Source organism: Zalophus californianus, chromosome 3 (genome assembly GCF_009762305.2).
Source record: "Zalophus californianus isolate mZalCal1 chromosome 3, mZalCal1.pri.v2, whole genome shotgun sequence".
Taxonomy (NCBI): Eukaryota; Metazoa; Chordata; class Mammalia; order Carnivora; family Otariidae; genus Zalophus; species Zalophus californianus.
Window position 1 is genome coordinate 192179172 of NC_045597.1, and position 15258 is coordinate 192194429.

The 15258-nt window shown below is 52.3% G+C and overlaps 2 protein-coding genes across 8 annotated transcripts in view; both read left to right on the plus strand.

Annotated features, from left to right (window-relative positions):
- The window catches only part of UBE2F (ubiquitin conjugating enzyme E2 F (putative)), a 55519-nt gene extending 52312 nt beyond the window's left edge, over positions 1–3207 (plus strand). For all 3 annotated transcript variants that reach the window (XM_027590415.1, XM_027590417.1, XM_027590418.1), the window contains one exon: positions 2445–3207. In XM_027590415.1, the coding sequence (XP_027446216.1) occupies positions 2445–2495 (51 nt within the window). In that variant the 3' untranslated portion in view covers positions 2496–3207. The remainder of the gene's footprint in view (positions 1–2444) is intronic.
- Positions 3208–13175: 9968 nt separating this feature from the next.
- Positions 13176–15258, plus strand: part of SCLY (selenocysteine lyase) — a 37413-nt gene continuing 35330 nt past the window's right edge. Inside the window, exon 1 of one of the 5 annotated variants that reach the window (XM_027590302.2) lies at positions 13176–13397. In XM_027590302.2, the coding sequence (XP_027446103.1) occupies positions 13309–13397 (89 nt within the window). In that variant the 5' untranslated portion in view covers positions 13176–13308. The remainder of the gene's footprint in view (positions 13398–15258) is intronic. The other 4 variants (XM_027590301.2, XM_027590306.2, XM_027590304.1 and 1 more) reach the window with 4 other exon arrangements.

The following is a 15258-nucleotide window of genomic DNA, read 5'->3' on the forward strand; positions in this document are numbered from 1 at the left end:
TGCCCCACCCTTTCCAGGCAGCTCCGTTCACGTTGCAACTCCACCTGTCACTGTCCCGGACATGGACTTCCCGCTGAGCACTGTGTCTTGTAAGCCGGGTCAGGGAAAGAAATCGATGATGGGTACACTCTTACAGGGCCAGGTGGAGAAAGACCTGTTATAAATTGTCTATCCTTTTATTTTTCTTCAAAGTTTGCTTCCTGCTCTTTGTATGAAATAAGGGGAAGACTTGCATTTATAAACTGTTAGCCCCAGTAAGATGGACCTAAAATCCTCCAGATAGTGATGCCTCCACATGAATTCTAAGAAGTGCCCCAGCCCCACCCCAGTCCTCATGCTGAGTCATGATGACAGTTACTGAACTTTCTCCTTACTTTATTTCGTGCTCATTGTTCATCCCAAGTTTGACTGGGGCCACTTAAGTGCCAGGTGAGGTGCTAATGCTCAGGATGGAGTGATGAACAGACAGTCCCTGTCCCCATGGAGCGGCCGTGCTAGTGGGCAGAGGCAGAGCGCAGATAAGCAAACATTACTGAGGGGGCGGGGGCCAGTGATGGGTCTTGCTGTTTTATGTCGGGTGCTCTGATAAGGCCTTTCTGACAAGATGTGAGTAGAGATCTGATGTGAACCAAATGGATAGCAGGCAAGAGTATTCTGGAGAGTATTACAGTGGTGCAAAGGCCCTGAGGCGGGAATGTGCTCAGGGTATTGAGGGAGGAGTACGGAGGCCGGCGTGACTAGAGCTGGGGTGCAGGACAGCGGTGATGTGAGAGCAGCAGCAGCCTCCGGTGGCCCTCCCAGGCCCTGCCCCACCCACTTCCCAGAGTGCATTTATTCTCCTGACATCTCCACAAGGGAGGGACTCTTATCATCCCTGATCTGCTGCTGAGGAGGCAGAGCTACCATGGAAGGCAGAGACTTGCCAAGAAGGGGCAGAGCCCAAGATGTGAACCCAGGCAAGCAGTCTGGCCCCAGGGTCTGTGGTCTTCATGTGGGCTCTGCTCTCTGGGCCCTCAGGCAGAGGAAGGAGCCTGAGCACAGAGGTCTTCTGGGGGCCGTGGGCCCTGGGCTTCGTCCGGGGCCAGGACAGAGCAAAGGGGGTGAGACTGAGCACCTGGGGGCAGGACGGGGCAGCAGTGCCTGTGGGATCTTCATATCCTGTGGCCACAGGCTCCTTCGCAGCTGACGGTACTGTTGGCTTCTGGGTACTGTGGAAATGGCCAAGTCAGGGCTCGTCGGGGCCTCAGAATGCAGTCCTGTCCGCAAGCACAGGCTCAGCAGCTCTCCGCTCCCTCACCTGAGATGGCAAGCAAGCCACCAAACCATTTTCACACCTTAAAACCAGGAACCCACCCTGACCTTGGAAGGGTTACCACGTGAATTAAGTGTGGCAGACAAGGAGGCCAGCTCCATGCGCCGCCCCCTTCTAGGCGCCACTCCAGGCAAGGACTGGCCACGAGAGGGCGCAGCCAGCACAGCGCCTACAGGGGCTCTGCTGTGCTCTGCACGGTGTGGCCTGTGGTGGTACCTGTCACGTGATGGGATTGAAAGCAGTGTGACCCCATGGCTGTCAGTGACCTAGCATCTGTGTTGTAGGAGTAAGAGGGTTGAGTTCCACCTCTCAGATCACAGTGTCCTGAACACTGAATGCACTTGTTCTGAGGTGGGCAAGCTCCAAGTCCCTCATGGCACATGTGGCCCTTGCCCAGTCCTGCAGGGCCAAGGAACTTAGGTCCTAATGTTAGAACAGACCTGAGGGGCACACCTGCAGCACTTTCCTGCCCATTCTGGCCTGGAGACACCAAGGGCCACACTACCTCTTTTCACCAGAGGAATCAGGCCGGGTGCCCAGGTGGCCTCTGCTTGATGCCTGGGCGGGGAGCTCTGCAGCAAGCCCACCGCTTCTGGGCAAGGTAGTCACTCAGGTGGTGGGCTGCACTTGCACCATGAAAAGTGAGCACCTTTTAAATAGGCAGCAGGGTCTGGGGGGTTGTTTTAGGAAGACAGAGCTGGACACGGGTCTCTGGAGAACAGCAGCTCTGACTTGAGGTCAAGAGCCCTGTCCTGACCTCCGTTGCCACCTTGAGCCCTCTGGGCCTCACTCTTTCCATCTGCAAAATGAAGGGTCTTAGGTTCCCTTCTCCTCAGTTCTTCTGTGTCTGGGTCCCCACCCCCAGCCCTCCCGGCACAGTGGCCCCGTGTGCCGCACACAGTGGGCACCTGGAGTGGTAGGGAGCGGGTGCTCTGCCCCTCGGGCCTCTGACTGTCCTGCAGCCGTGGCAGCTGAGGCAGGGGGTGGTTGGAGGCCAGGTCCTTCGTGTTGCTCTCGAGAGCTCACGGTGGCTGCTCGGCTCGGGTGGGTCCCCCGTGTTCTGGAAGTGTTGTTTCCCTCGCTAACTCGCTCCCCCTTCTTTCTTCTCTCCTTGATCCCTCTCGCTCCACAGGAGGACTTCCGGAATAAAGTGGAAGACTACATTAAGCGTTATGCCAGATGATACGAGGAGGAGACGGTGGGGCTGCGGACTGTGTGTTGTAGGCTTGTCTCCAACCTCAACCAAGAGGGAGCCCCCCTCCCCAGTCCTCGCTCCCCTCAGACCCACAGGGTCATCCACATCCTGTGACCATGCTGTCCCGAGGAAGAACCTCTTCACGGCTGCCCATTGTAGATGGAGAGTCCCACATAAATACAGCAAGAAAATGTGTTTGGGGTTCTAAAGAGTTGTCTGCTTCCCTTAACATGTTTACTTTTTGGAAACTGTACTGTATAGGCTATTGATGAGATTCCTGAGAAGTTGTAATGAACTCAGAATTGAGGCTAGCGCTTGCTTCTTCCCCTTTTCCCAAACAAAATCCTTCCCCGCACAAGTGATGCTGATGATGTGCTCAGTGTAGCTCGCAGAGGAGCGATAAGAAACCCGCTACATACTGTGATTGGATGCCAATTCTCTTATCTCCTCACACGGATGTTGGCCCTGCCTAGATGTCGTGAAGCTTCCCAGAATGCGTAGTCATTCACTGTAGATCTCTTACTGAAATGCGTATTTTATTTAATGTAAGTATATTTTGGAACAGATTTGTAATTTGTACAATTTAATGCTTTAATTATTTTTTTCTATTCTCATTTAGTTTGTATTTTCATTGTATAGAGCAGACAGAAAGATGTTGGGTCAAGCAACTATTGAAGAGAAATACAAAGAAAACATGAAAGACACATTATTCCTTCTGTCCAAATGAAACAAGAATTTGGCTTTTAAAAAAATCAGCTCTTGATTTTGGGTCCAGATGGGGCAAGGAAGTTTTGGAACCCTTAAGCTAGATCTGGATGATTTTTGAAAAAGAAAAAGGAAAGAAAAAAGGCAGGGAACCCTTTCTCACATACTGCCCAGAGGAAACTGGCTGATGCCCAGGGCAGCTGGGGGCTTGGTGTTTCCACAGCAGTCTTGTGGTTGTGAGCCAGTGGGCAGTGCCAGAGAGCCAGACCCTCGTGTCCTGAGAGACAGGACAGATCCCTCGGGAATCAGCCCACCAATGTCTGATGTCACTGAGACCGTACCTGTGGCCTTCTGAGTCTGCTGCGGTTCCAGGCCGTCTGGGGGGGCGCCTCCTAGGCTGTGGAGGGCCAGGAATCAGCAGCAGCACATAGGCATATTCGGTCAGGCCAGTGCACTTACGAGTAAGAACACTAAGGAGGCAGACGGATTTATTCCAGCATTTAGACATCTGAACGAGTGAAATCAAATGCAAAATAAATGTTTGTATGGTTTTCACCTGCTGCCTGTCCGGCACACTCAGGTTTAACTGACAGCCTCCTTTGACCTCTCGATCCCCCTCTCTTCCATCTACCCCATCTGGATTGTTTTTCTTAATTTATAATACAATCTCTGACTGTGAGATCAGTCTTCCTGGAGATTGGCAGGGGAAGGAACGTAGGCCATGCTTCCCATTTGTAATCAGGAATTGTACCCGTTAGATTGGGGGTGGGGGGCTGACTGATGGGCCACACTGGTGCACAGAGCAGGAAGAGTGGGGCTGGATCAAGGGCACAGTGGCATCTTGGAGGCTCAGGGCCTGTGAGGATGACAGCAGTAATCTCCCCTCCTGAAGCCTGGGAGAGGCACTGCCGCTTACACACTTTACTTGCTCTGCCCGGTGTCACAGGAACCTGGTCAGCTGGACCCAGGGCTGGCCTCTGCTAGGTGCCTGCCCACATAGCTGAGTTCTGCCCCTGGGACCCAGGACACGTGGTTCTCTGCCTGGGCAGTCCCAGGCCTGAGTCATGGCCTCACACGGCTGCCCGCACAGCTCCCAGGCTGCACAGCCGGTGTTGCAGATGGCGGAGAGGAAGTGACCTCAGTGCCCACAGCTGAATGGAAATAATGCATATTGTGGGTAAAGGGGTGGGAGAGACAGCTGTCGTGAATTCTGACGGCAGAGAAATACTTCGCTTATCAGAGATCAGTAATTCTTCAGAAATAACCTTTCTGCATGACGAGATCATCCCTTTCGGTCCAGTGGAAATCCTTCAGAGCCCTGCCCCTTCCCCGTCTTGTTCAGAACACACCCAGCCTGGTCCGTCACGGCAGAGAACTGATACTGTGCTGCCTACTTGGCCAGTGGGGCCCATGGCATCTTTTAGTGGCTGCAGAACCCTGACTTCAAGGCCTTTTGGGGTCTTGGGGTCTCCTCCCCACTCAGGTCAAAGTAACACTTTTGGTTCTAGTTCATGTGTTCCACCAACCCGATAATGGTGATTTCCCGTCTGCCAGGGATGGGTATATGGAGCCAGACAGGAGTGGAGCAAGCCCTGGGGATGTGAAGCTCTGGGACTTCTCCGATGTCCACTTGCGTCCCCATAACTCTGCTGCTTAGAACTTGATAGGTCAGCAGCATGTTTTTCAAGCACACTCAGAAGGAGACAGTTCCAGGGTAGACCTGTCCAAAGGAAAAGGCTCACATCTTCCCTCTTACCTTCCCTCAAACACACCACCTGCAAGCTACCTCCCTTTGCAGTCTCCTAAGGAGCCAGGGCAGGTGTGTGACTCCAGTGTGAAGTGCTGATCTGGCTGTGTCCCTTGCTCCTTGTCTGTTACTTTCATCCACTGTATGGGGATTGTTGTGGAGCTCTGGCCCAGGGTGCAGTGCCTTGGGTTCTGCTTAACAAGACCCCGTTTGACCTGCACTGAAAGCCTTAGAGGGCTGTTCATGATTTCTACCAACTACAGATGAAGTGAGGCTGTGCACCCGCTAGGGCAGTCACTGCAGTACAGAAGTTCATGAGAAAACTGTAGAGAGCTGGTTCAGACTATTTGCAGTAGCTAAAGTATTTTGAACGTATAGTCTTTCAAAGGAACATATACCTTAGTATTTACTAGTTTAAATGTTTCAGAGTGTCCAGACATATTTTTCCTCTGCCCTTATTCCCCCAGACTTCCACACCGTCATGGGTGCAGGAGGCAACAGCATCCTTCCCAGGCAGCAGTGATCACTAAGATGTGTTACACTTATTCAGAGGACACGCCCGCTGTTCCCTAGGATTGCTCTGTTAGCCCTCACATTCTTTAAAGAAGTCAATGTGAAAAAAAAAATCAAAAATTCCTATGAAATCAAACTTTTTGCAGATTTATCAAAATCAACCCGAATTTTTTTAATGTACAATTCCAACCAACTGTAAAATTGGTTAGCCACCAATTGCAGTCTTTAACAAGACTCCTCTTTTCCAGCTGGTACAGTCTATTCAGGAGTGTTTTCACTTTCATCCACTTAAAAATGTTTCCCCTTGGAAAGTCAGGTTTGCAACACATTCAGTTATTCTTCAAAATGTGTCTAGTAAAATGCTAATGGCAAAATAACGTTTTACTTTTCCTTTGGCAAAGAACTTGTAAAATGAGAGCACCTGTCACTTCCCTTTCCTCCCTCCCATAGTCCTCCCTCAAACAAAGTAACAGCTTGGAGCAGCTAATTCAGAGGGTTCCATGTTGCCCTTTGAAGGCCCCACTCATGCCCTGGGTTTCCATGGGTTACCAAAACTGATCTACTGAAAGAATTGTAGTTTGAAAAAAGTTCTTCAGAAAGGCCAGTGATGGAGGCATTTGGGGACCTGGCCTTGTTAGGAATATCTAATTATTCGTGTTAAGCTGTATAAAGAACTGAATTATAATTTTTTTTTTTAATCCATTTTAGGGCTCATTCATTTTCATTGCCAAGTTCACTGAGCCAGAGTTCTTCACTAAGTTCACTTTTTAGCTTATGTCAGGGCCAGCTGGAAGAAGCAGTGCTTGCTCAAGAGTTCCCAGTGCTGGAGGAGGGACTGGGGACAGGGCCCCCAGTATGGCAGGGAGGGTGGGGTAAATGCTTGTCAGGGACCAATGGCCAGGAAAGACTGGCTGTGGAGGGCGTGTTTCCTCCTGTTCGGATACCTGCGAGCAGCCTGCTCCATCTCTGGCCTCTCAGGACTGACTCCTCTGTGTTACGGTTTTCGGTGTTGGATTTTTATCATCTCAGTGTCGGACTGCATTGACCTGCCTCCCCACTCATCGCTCCCATGCACCATTTGGTGCTCGTCAGTTCTTCCCAAACATTTCTAAAAATTCATTCCAACCTCGATAGCCCTGTTCACCTGTGTCCTTCCCTCCCACCCCCACCCCCAAGCAGGGTGGGGTTGAGGAGCCATAAGGTGGGTGCAGCACCATGGGTAAAGAGCCTTTTTTCCTATTCTAAAGAGGTTTCAGCCTCAAGTTAGGGAGGAGAAAACCTGTCTCCCTGGGCTGGTTCTCAATGGATCGGGAGCAGGTGGAGTCCAGTGAGCACGGGCCCCACCGTGGTGGTTGTGCGCCTTGCCAGACTGGTCAGTGATGTGTAACAAAAACCACAGTTGATGCAGGAAGAGCCTCAGGATGGAGGAAGACCTAGCCAACACCCTGGGGAGACCAGAACAAACTGGTGAGATGGCCTCTGCACATCCTCCCCACCTTGCTGTCAGAGGACTTTCTAAAACAACCTTTCACCAAGCCACGTCTTGCCATTGCCTCCAGAATAAGCCCCCTGTGCTTCACGTATGAGGGCATGTTGCTGGGCATCTGTGCACTCTGCCAGCCTCAAAGTAGTGCTTTCGTGCCTTGTGATGAGGTCCACATCCCTCTTGGGGCTCCTTTCAGGATTCAGTTCATGTGTTGTCACCACTGTGAAGGCTATCTCACAGTCAGGTGGGCAGTTCCTGGGCTATCCTCACCCCGCGCAGGCTTCCATGCGTATTCCTGCCCGTCCCAGGTGTCAGGTGCATAAGGGGCACACGGCCTTAGCCAACCCACAATAACTGAAGAGCTTACCACAGTGCAGTCCCTTATGCTGAGTAAGTCTAGCAGGCGCTTCAGAGCACAAGGACACCAGCAAGTCTGCTCAAGACAGTCACGTCCCTGGAAGCTGGGCATGGCGGCCAGCGAGACAATAGCTGAGGAGGGCATCTGCTGCCGCGCAGCTAAGCAAGCTGCCGGCCATCAGCTGGCAGATACCAAGTCTGAACAGTCTGCTTGGCCAAGTTCACTTTTTGATGTGAGATTGTGAAAAAATTCTGCAGAGAAGAAATACTGAGCAGACCAGGATCAACAGGACGTTGGAAATGGAGTGTAGGATTGAAAGAAACTTCCAGGGGAGAAAACCACATATTTAGGAAAATGCAATGAATTGCGCCGTTGACTTGGAATCAAAAAGTCTTAGGGACAACAGGCGAAAATGAAAGGACAGTAGGATGAAACCATAGCCGTGGCATCACCTCCACCACAGGGCGGAACAGACGCTGCAGACAGATGATGGTGTGGGGGCAAACTTGAATTCTCCTGGAGTGCAGAAGGGAACAACAAAGAGGAGCCATCAGAAGGAAGAGAACAGAAAGGACAGAGGGCACTTGCACTCGTCTAAGATGGACGACAGGACTGGGGAACCCTCCTATTTGAAAAGCAAACAGAACTATGGTTTTCAGACAGCAGACACCAGGCGGAGCGGGACGGCGATCCCTGGAGTGAGACCACCTGGCCGTGGCCCAGGGAAGGGGAGACCCAGGTGGAAGCCCGCAGCCACTGGCCTTGAGATGGAACTAATTCCGTAGGATGGCCAGAGGAGCTGGGGTTCCCAGGGGAGAGGGCTGCACGGAGAGCCAGTTCTGGAGACCTGCAGTGGGGTCCTCTCAGACTGCCCCCTGGATACTGAGCAGCACGCGTGCCTGAGGGTGGGGAAGAGCACCACCCAAAAGGAGATGAGAAAATGACCCCTGGAGTTCATACAAGGCCAGGAACAGTCTACGTTCCCATGAGCCAGAATGGATTTGTGATCCACCCGTGACCCCCGGTGTGGTGCAGAGGGTAGTAGCTCAGTAACCAGAAAATAGACCCTAACGGCTGCCCTGGTCCCACCCAAGTATCTTAAAAGCGAGCCTTAAAAGGATCAAGTCATTTCAAATGAACTGCGTCCCAGAACAAAGACAAATAGGAATGTTTAAAGTCCAGGACCCGGGTCGCTTGGGCGGCTCGGTCGGTTAGGGAGCCAACTCTTGATTTCAGTTCAGGTCATGATCTCAGGGTCGTGGGATAGGACCCTACATCAGGATCCACATTTAGCGTGGAGTCTGCTTGAGATTCTCTCCCTTTCCCTCTGCCCCTTCCCCTGCTCAAACATGTGTGCAAGCTCTCTCTCTAAAATAAATAAATCTGTTTTAAAAATAAAAATACAAAAAAGTAAAAATCCAGAACCTGCCACAAGCAGCCAAGCCCAGAAGCTTCTGTCTCAGTAAGCCTGAGACTACCTTCCCCTGTCCAGAGGCACCAGGGCAGCCAGACAGCACCTGTGAAAGGAATTCCACAATGAGCCCCTGGCCCCAAAACCTCTGGCCACCACGGGCCCGAGGCTGTCCACTATCTAGAGGCTGGAGGGCAGCCAGAGGCCGCTGGAAGCCCACCACCACAAGTGCCCAGCCAGACAAGTCTCCTCATGCCTGCAGACCTGAGATCCCCTTTCCCCCGTGAGAGACAGCCCAGCAGGAGCCCCAGCAGCACCTCGTAAACCAAGGCCACCAAACAACACTGCGGAGGGTTTGCTGCAGCCGGGGGCCCCTTTGCCTTCTAAAATGAAAAATTGACAGAGAACTTACATTACAATCTCCTAACATGACAGGCGAAATGTCTGGGACACAGATGGAACCCACTCTTCACACCAAATCACACCCTAAATTGCTTAAAATCAATGACAGAACAGAACTATTAAAAGCAGGCTGGAAATAAAGACACATGATACTTAGGGGCACAGAGATAAGGAAGGTTGACAGCAGATTTCCCACTGGAAACAATGCAAGTGAGAAAACAGTGGAGAAACATCGTTGCTGAAAGAAAAGAAGTCCAGAGGCACCTGGGTGGCTCAGTTGGTTAAGTGTCTGCCTTTGGCTCGGGTCATGATCCCATGATTCCATGATCCCAGAATCGATTCCTGCACTGGGCTACCTGCTCAGCGGGGAGCCTGCTTCTGCCTCTCCCTCTGCCCCTCCCCCTGCTTGTGCGCTCTCCCAAATAAATAAATAAATAAATAACCAACCTTAAAAAACAGACTTTATTTTTTAGAGCAGTTTTAGGTTCACAGCAAAACTGAGTGGAAAGTAGAGTCCCCATATACTCCTGCCCTCTACATGCACACCTCTCCCACGGCAGACATCCCACAAACAACGGTGAATCTTTACTGACACGTCATTATTACCCCAAGTCCATAGTTTTCACTGGGGGTTCACACTTGGTGTACATTATATGCGTTTTCACAAATATATACTAGAATGTACCCATTATGATAGTGCAGGCATGCCTCCAAGATATTGCTGTTTTGGTTCCAGAACACCACAAGAGAGCAAATACCACAATAAAGTGAGTCAAAGGAAGTTTTTGGTTTCCCACTGTATATAAAAGTTACATTTACACAATACTGTAGTCTGTCAGGTGTGCGATAGAATTAGGTCTAAAAAAAAACCAACGTACATACCTAATAATTAAAAAATACCTTATTGCTAAAAAATGCAAACCGTCATCTGAGCTCTCAGCGAGTTGTAGTCCTTTTGCTGGAGGAGGTTCTCGCCTTGATGTCCGTGGCTGCTGATGGATCGGGGTGGTGGCTGCTGACGGCCGGGGGGTCTGTGCAGGTTCCCAAAATAAGACAACAATGTGCCGCATCGCTTGTCTTCCTTTCGTGATTTCTCTGTCGCATGTGATGCTGTTTGATGGCATTTCACCTACAGGAGAACTTCCTGCCACCGCTTTATCCCCTAAGCCTACGTAATGTCCTAAATCCTCTGTTGTCCCTTCGACGGTCTTCACGGCATCGTCACCAGGACTAGATTCCGTCTCAGGAAACCACTTTCTTTGTCCATCCATAGGAAGCAACTCCTCACCCCTCGCGTTTTATCACAAGATTGCAGCAATCCAGTCCCATCTTCCGGCTCCACTTGTAATTCCAGTTCTCCTGCTGTTCCCAGCCCATCTGCAGTGGCTTCCTCCACTGAAATCTTAAAACTTCAATTTGTAAAAAACCCATTATCCGAGAAGCACAACAAATCAAAGAACAATGAAACAAGGTAGTTTCACAGCCCTAAAAATCCTCTGTATTCTGTTCCTTCTTCCCTCCCCGCAATCCCCGGCAACTCTATTGAGTTTTTAAAACTTCATTATAGTTTTTGTCCAACATCTGTTTTTTTATTTGTTGTTTCATAACTTCCTTAAAAGAACAAAAACAAAAACAAAAACAACCAAACTAGCCACTTATCTCCTTACCGAGTTTCCTCTTTTAAAGACTTACTTGGATAACTCTACCACCTTTGCCCTTAGGCATGAGTCCTATTGGTGGCGCTTACTATCTGGCTTCCACGGAGATAGCATTCCTTAAATGTTTGGTCTTTATCTCGGTAATTAAGACATCCTTCCAGTCCTCGGTTGCATCTGTTTGACCAGTCCACGGGGAACAGCCGAGGCTGCGGCCTGTTGCACCAGATACGCTTTTAGGAAGAGTGCGGAGGAAATGGCTGCCTCAGCAGCCAGTCCTGTGTATGCGGGTACTCTGTTCTCTCTAGGTGTCTGTCACCAGCCACGTGGGCACTCTCTGGTCTCTGACCCCACTACACTCACTGTATCCACCCGGAAACACAAACCCTCTAACTACTGCCTAATTGGTCCAAGAAGGGCTTGAGATGAATCATCTTGTCAGCTGTCCCTGGGCGCCCTCCAGCTCCCATCCACACCATCTCCCTGAAGATTTAGAGAAGGAGACCTGCCCCCTACCTTTCAATTTCCCCACCCACTTTTGCTCTTGCTCTCATGCCTTCTCAACACTTCCAGGGCTTTGGCTCTTTCTTATCTCCAATGTCCTTGTCAGCTACTGCCCTTCAGCATATAAACGCATTCAAGCTCTCAAATATTTCCCTTAATCTTGTACCCCCTTTTTTGGCTCCCTCCTTCCCTTCTCAACCTTTGGGAAAGGGTTGACCACATTCTTCGTTTTTTTATGTGCCACCCATCCCTCAACTCACTGCACACTTTTCTGCCCTCTTCCCGCAGCCATACTAAAATTTCTTGAACTAAATGCATCAGTGCCTCCTAATCCTCGTATGAGGTAGACGCTTTCCACATGTCCTCTCAGCTGCACTTGACACTTTCATCTGTTCTTGGACATTCTTTCCTAATTTCCTTTCCTTTCCTCCTCTTTGGATTGTCCTTAAGCTCCGTTTGTCTCTTTTCTTCTTAAATTTTGGTGTGTCCTTGGGGCGCCTGGATGGCTTGGTGGGTTAAGTGGGGACTCTTGGTTTTGGCTCAGGTCATGATCTCAGGGTTGTGGGTTGGAGCCCTACCTTGGGCTCTGCACTCGGCACAGGGTCTACCTGAGATTCTCTCTCTCCCTCTGCCCCTTTGTCCTGCACTCTCTCTAATAAATCTTTTTTTTTTTTTTTAGATTTTTAAATTTATTTATTTGACAGAGAGAGACACAGTGAGGGAGGGAACACAAGCAGGGGGAGTGGGAGAGGGAGAAGCAGGCTTCCTGCCGAGCAGGGAGCCCAATGCGGGGCTCGATTCCAACACCCTGGGATCATGACCTGAGCCGAAGGCAGACACTTAACAACTGAGCCACCCAGGCGCCCCTCAAATAAATCTTTTTTTAAATTTTTATTTATTTATTTGACAGAGAGCACAAGTAGGCAGAGCAGCAGGCAGAGGGAGAGGGAGAAGCAGGCTCTCCACCCAGCAGGGAGCCTGATGTGGGACTCGATCCCAGGATTCCGGGATCATGACCTGAGCCCAAGGGAGATGCTTCACTGACTGAGCCACCCAGGCAACCCTCTCTCAAATAAATCTTAAAAAAAAATTTTTGGTGTGTCCTTTGTTATGGCTACATTTGACATGAGCTCAGTTTGCAAGCAAGAATGAACGCAAATAAGGAACCCAGAAATATAGAGACTTGCAGAGCTGGAAGAGACAACTTCTGGACCCCAACAGGAGATCAAACTGAGAAAGTCTTCGAAAAGCCTTTTTCAACTTCTTGGCAAAGCATTCCTGAATTCAAATTCTGGCTCCTTCACTACCGTGTGAACTTGGGCAAGATGCTGAACTTCCGTGTCCACTCGCTGTTCCCAAGATTAAATCAGTGAATACGTGAAGGTGCTCACAACAGTGCACGTGCTCAGGGCTCAGTTAAACTGAACAACTGCTGTGGCTGGCCCGTGCACCCTGACTTCTGCTGTGCTCGGCAGGGTGGAGCAGCGTCACACGTGCCCACCGCCCGGGGTCCCACGGCCTGTGTCCACAGCTCGAGCCCCCTCCCCGCTCCGCGCTCCTCGGCCGGCCCCAGGCCCCGGCAGCCCTTCCTCTGCTCTGGCTCCCGCGCCCCTCCCGCCGACGGCCACGCCGCCCGGGACTCTGCAGACCCGGCCTCCCGGCGCCGCAACGACACAGAGGTAGGGCCCGACCCCGCCCAGCTCCGGCGGACGCGCTCGGGGTCCTGGGCGCCAAGGAGCCCGCACTCCACGCCGCAGCCCGCCTCCCGGCCTCCGTGATTCGCCCCCTGTGACGCGCCCCCGTCACCTGACCGCGCGCAGCCAATCGGCATCCCGCCGGGACCAGCCCCCCGGGGGTTGGCCGGAGTGCAAAGCGCAGCCAATCCGGACGCGTCCCGGCCTCGCGGCCCCGCCCCCTCCCCGGGCCTCGGGGAGGCGCACCCCGACGAGACTCGCGAGGCCCGTGGGTCAGGGAGGTGCTGGGTGCGGGCGGGCTGGGGCCGAGCCGCGGCGGGGCCGGGATGGAGGCGGCGGTGGAGCCCAGCAGGGACGCGCGGGGGCGTGCGGCGAGTCATCCACGCGGCCGCGGGGAGAGGAGCCCGCCGGACAGGTGTGCTCCGTGAGGGGGAATTGGCCGGCCCCCTCCTCCAGGAAGCCCTCGGGGCGCCCCGGGGCGAGGGGTGGGGGTGTCCCGCCCGGAGAGGGCGGGGGGGGGGGTGCGGGGAGGCCGGTGGGGGCCGGAGGTCTCTCCGGGGAAGGGGTCCCGCCCGGAGGGGTCGCCAGCTGGCGGTCACCGCAGGCCTGAGCGTCCCGCGCGGGGATGCGGTGCCGGTCGGCGGGGAGGCCTACGTCGGGGGTGCGAGCCGGGAGGAGCAGCGGGGGGCGGGGGGCGCGCGGCCTGGGCGGGACTCCCACGGAGGTGACGTCCGGGAGTCCGCGCACAAGTTCTGGGGAAGCGCGCCCGGGGAAGGGGGACAGCCGCTGCACAGGCCCCGGGGCCTAGAACCGAGCGTGCGGACGTGGGCAGCAGGGGCTTGGCGGAGCGGCGGTCCGGGGGCAGAGCCACGGAGCTCAGGAAGGGCTTCGGGACGCATTCTAGGGGCGGGTGGGTGCGGGACAGGAGAGGAAGCCGGGAGACGCTGGGGATCTTCTGTAAGATTGCGTGGCCGGAGTGCTGGCCGTGGTGGCGCGTGGGGGTACCGAGACCGGAGCCGCAGGACCGGCTGAGTCGTTGGTGTAGGCAAAGGAGGGACTGAGGCGGATGCAGCGAGGGAAGTGGGGGGGTAGGCAGGGAGGCCTTCCAGTGCACGCTGCTTCTTCAGTCTGCTGCAACGATGCATTTTGTTTGTGGCTGGGACTTTGCTTACTCTTTTTTTGGTCAGCCTCTCTGCCTGAATGTGAGGAATGGGTGTGTCTTTAAAATTTGGGTCCAGGCCTAAACCTGACCGTTTCTTTCTTTAGGCAGTCTACTTTGGTTGAGCCTGAGCAAAAGGATCTGGGGAAAAGCCCCTTGAGGGAGACTTGAGTGGAGAGGAGAGTCACCATACCTTTTTATTATACTTTGGTTATGAACATAATAGACTCTAGCTTGCCCATCCAATATTGATAGCATTTTAAGGAGGAAGCAAATAATGGAGCAGAGTTATCTATAAAATGTTAATCTGAAATTCAAGCCATAAATGTTTCAGTCTGCCAGCGGATTGAAAAGCCGCAGTCGCTGGGCGCCTGGGTGGCTCTGTTGGTTAGGCTGGTGCCTTCGGCTCAGGTCATGATCCTGGAGTCCCGGGATCGAGTCCCCATCGGGCTCCCCGCTCAGCGGGGAGTCTGCTTCTCCCTCTGACCCTCTTCCCTCTCGTGCTCTCTATCTCTCATTCTCTCTCTCTCAAATAAATAAATAAAATCTTTTTAAAAAAAAAAAAGAAAGAAAAGCAGCAGTCGCTGAGCAGACACAAGTAGTTTGAGGAAGTGTGGGGTACTTATAGGAAGTGAAAGCAAATTAAGGGCACATGCAAATTTAAGTCACAGCAGGATCAGGTGTTTCCCAATGCTGGAGTGGCCAATGGTGGCAGGTCAAACTTCCCAAAGCCTTAAACCTACCAGGTGACTTTGGACAGCTGTAGACAAGATGTGGCATTAAAACACTCTGGTTTTGGGGCACCTGGGTGGCTCAGTCAGTTAAGGGTCTGCCTTCGGCTCAGGTCATGATCCCAGGGTCCTGGGATCGAGCCCCACATCGGGCTCCCTGCTCAGCAGGGAGCCTGCTTCTCCCTCTCCCTCTGTCTGCCTCTGCCCCCCCTGCTTGTGCTCTCTCTCTCTCTGTCAAATGAATAAATAAAATCTTTTTAAAAAATAAAAAGGAATAAAACACTCTGTGGTTAAAAAAACAACAACAACAACTGTGTTTTAACAGCCACAGTTGGTAATTGTATTTGAATTTTCATGTGGAGCAGTTTAAACATTGTTACTGATTT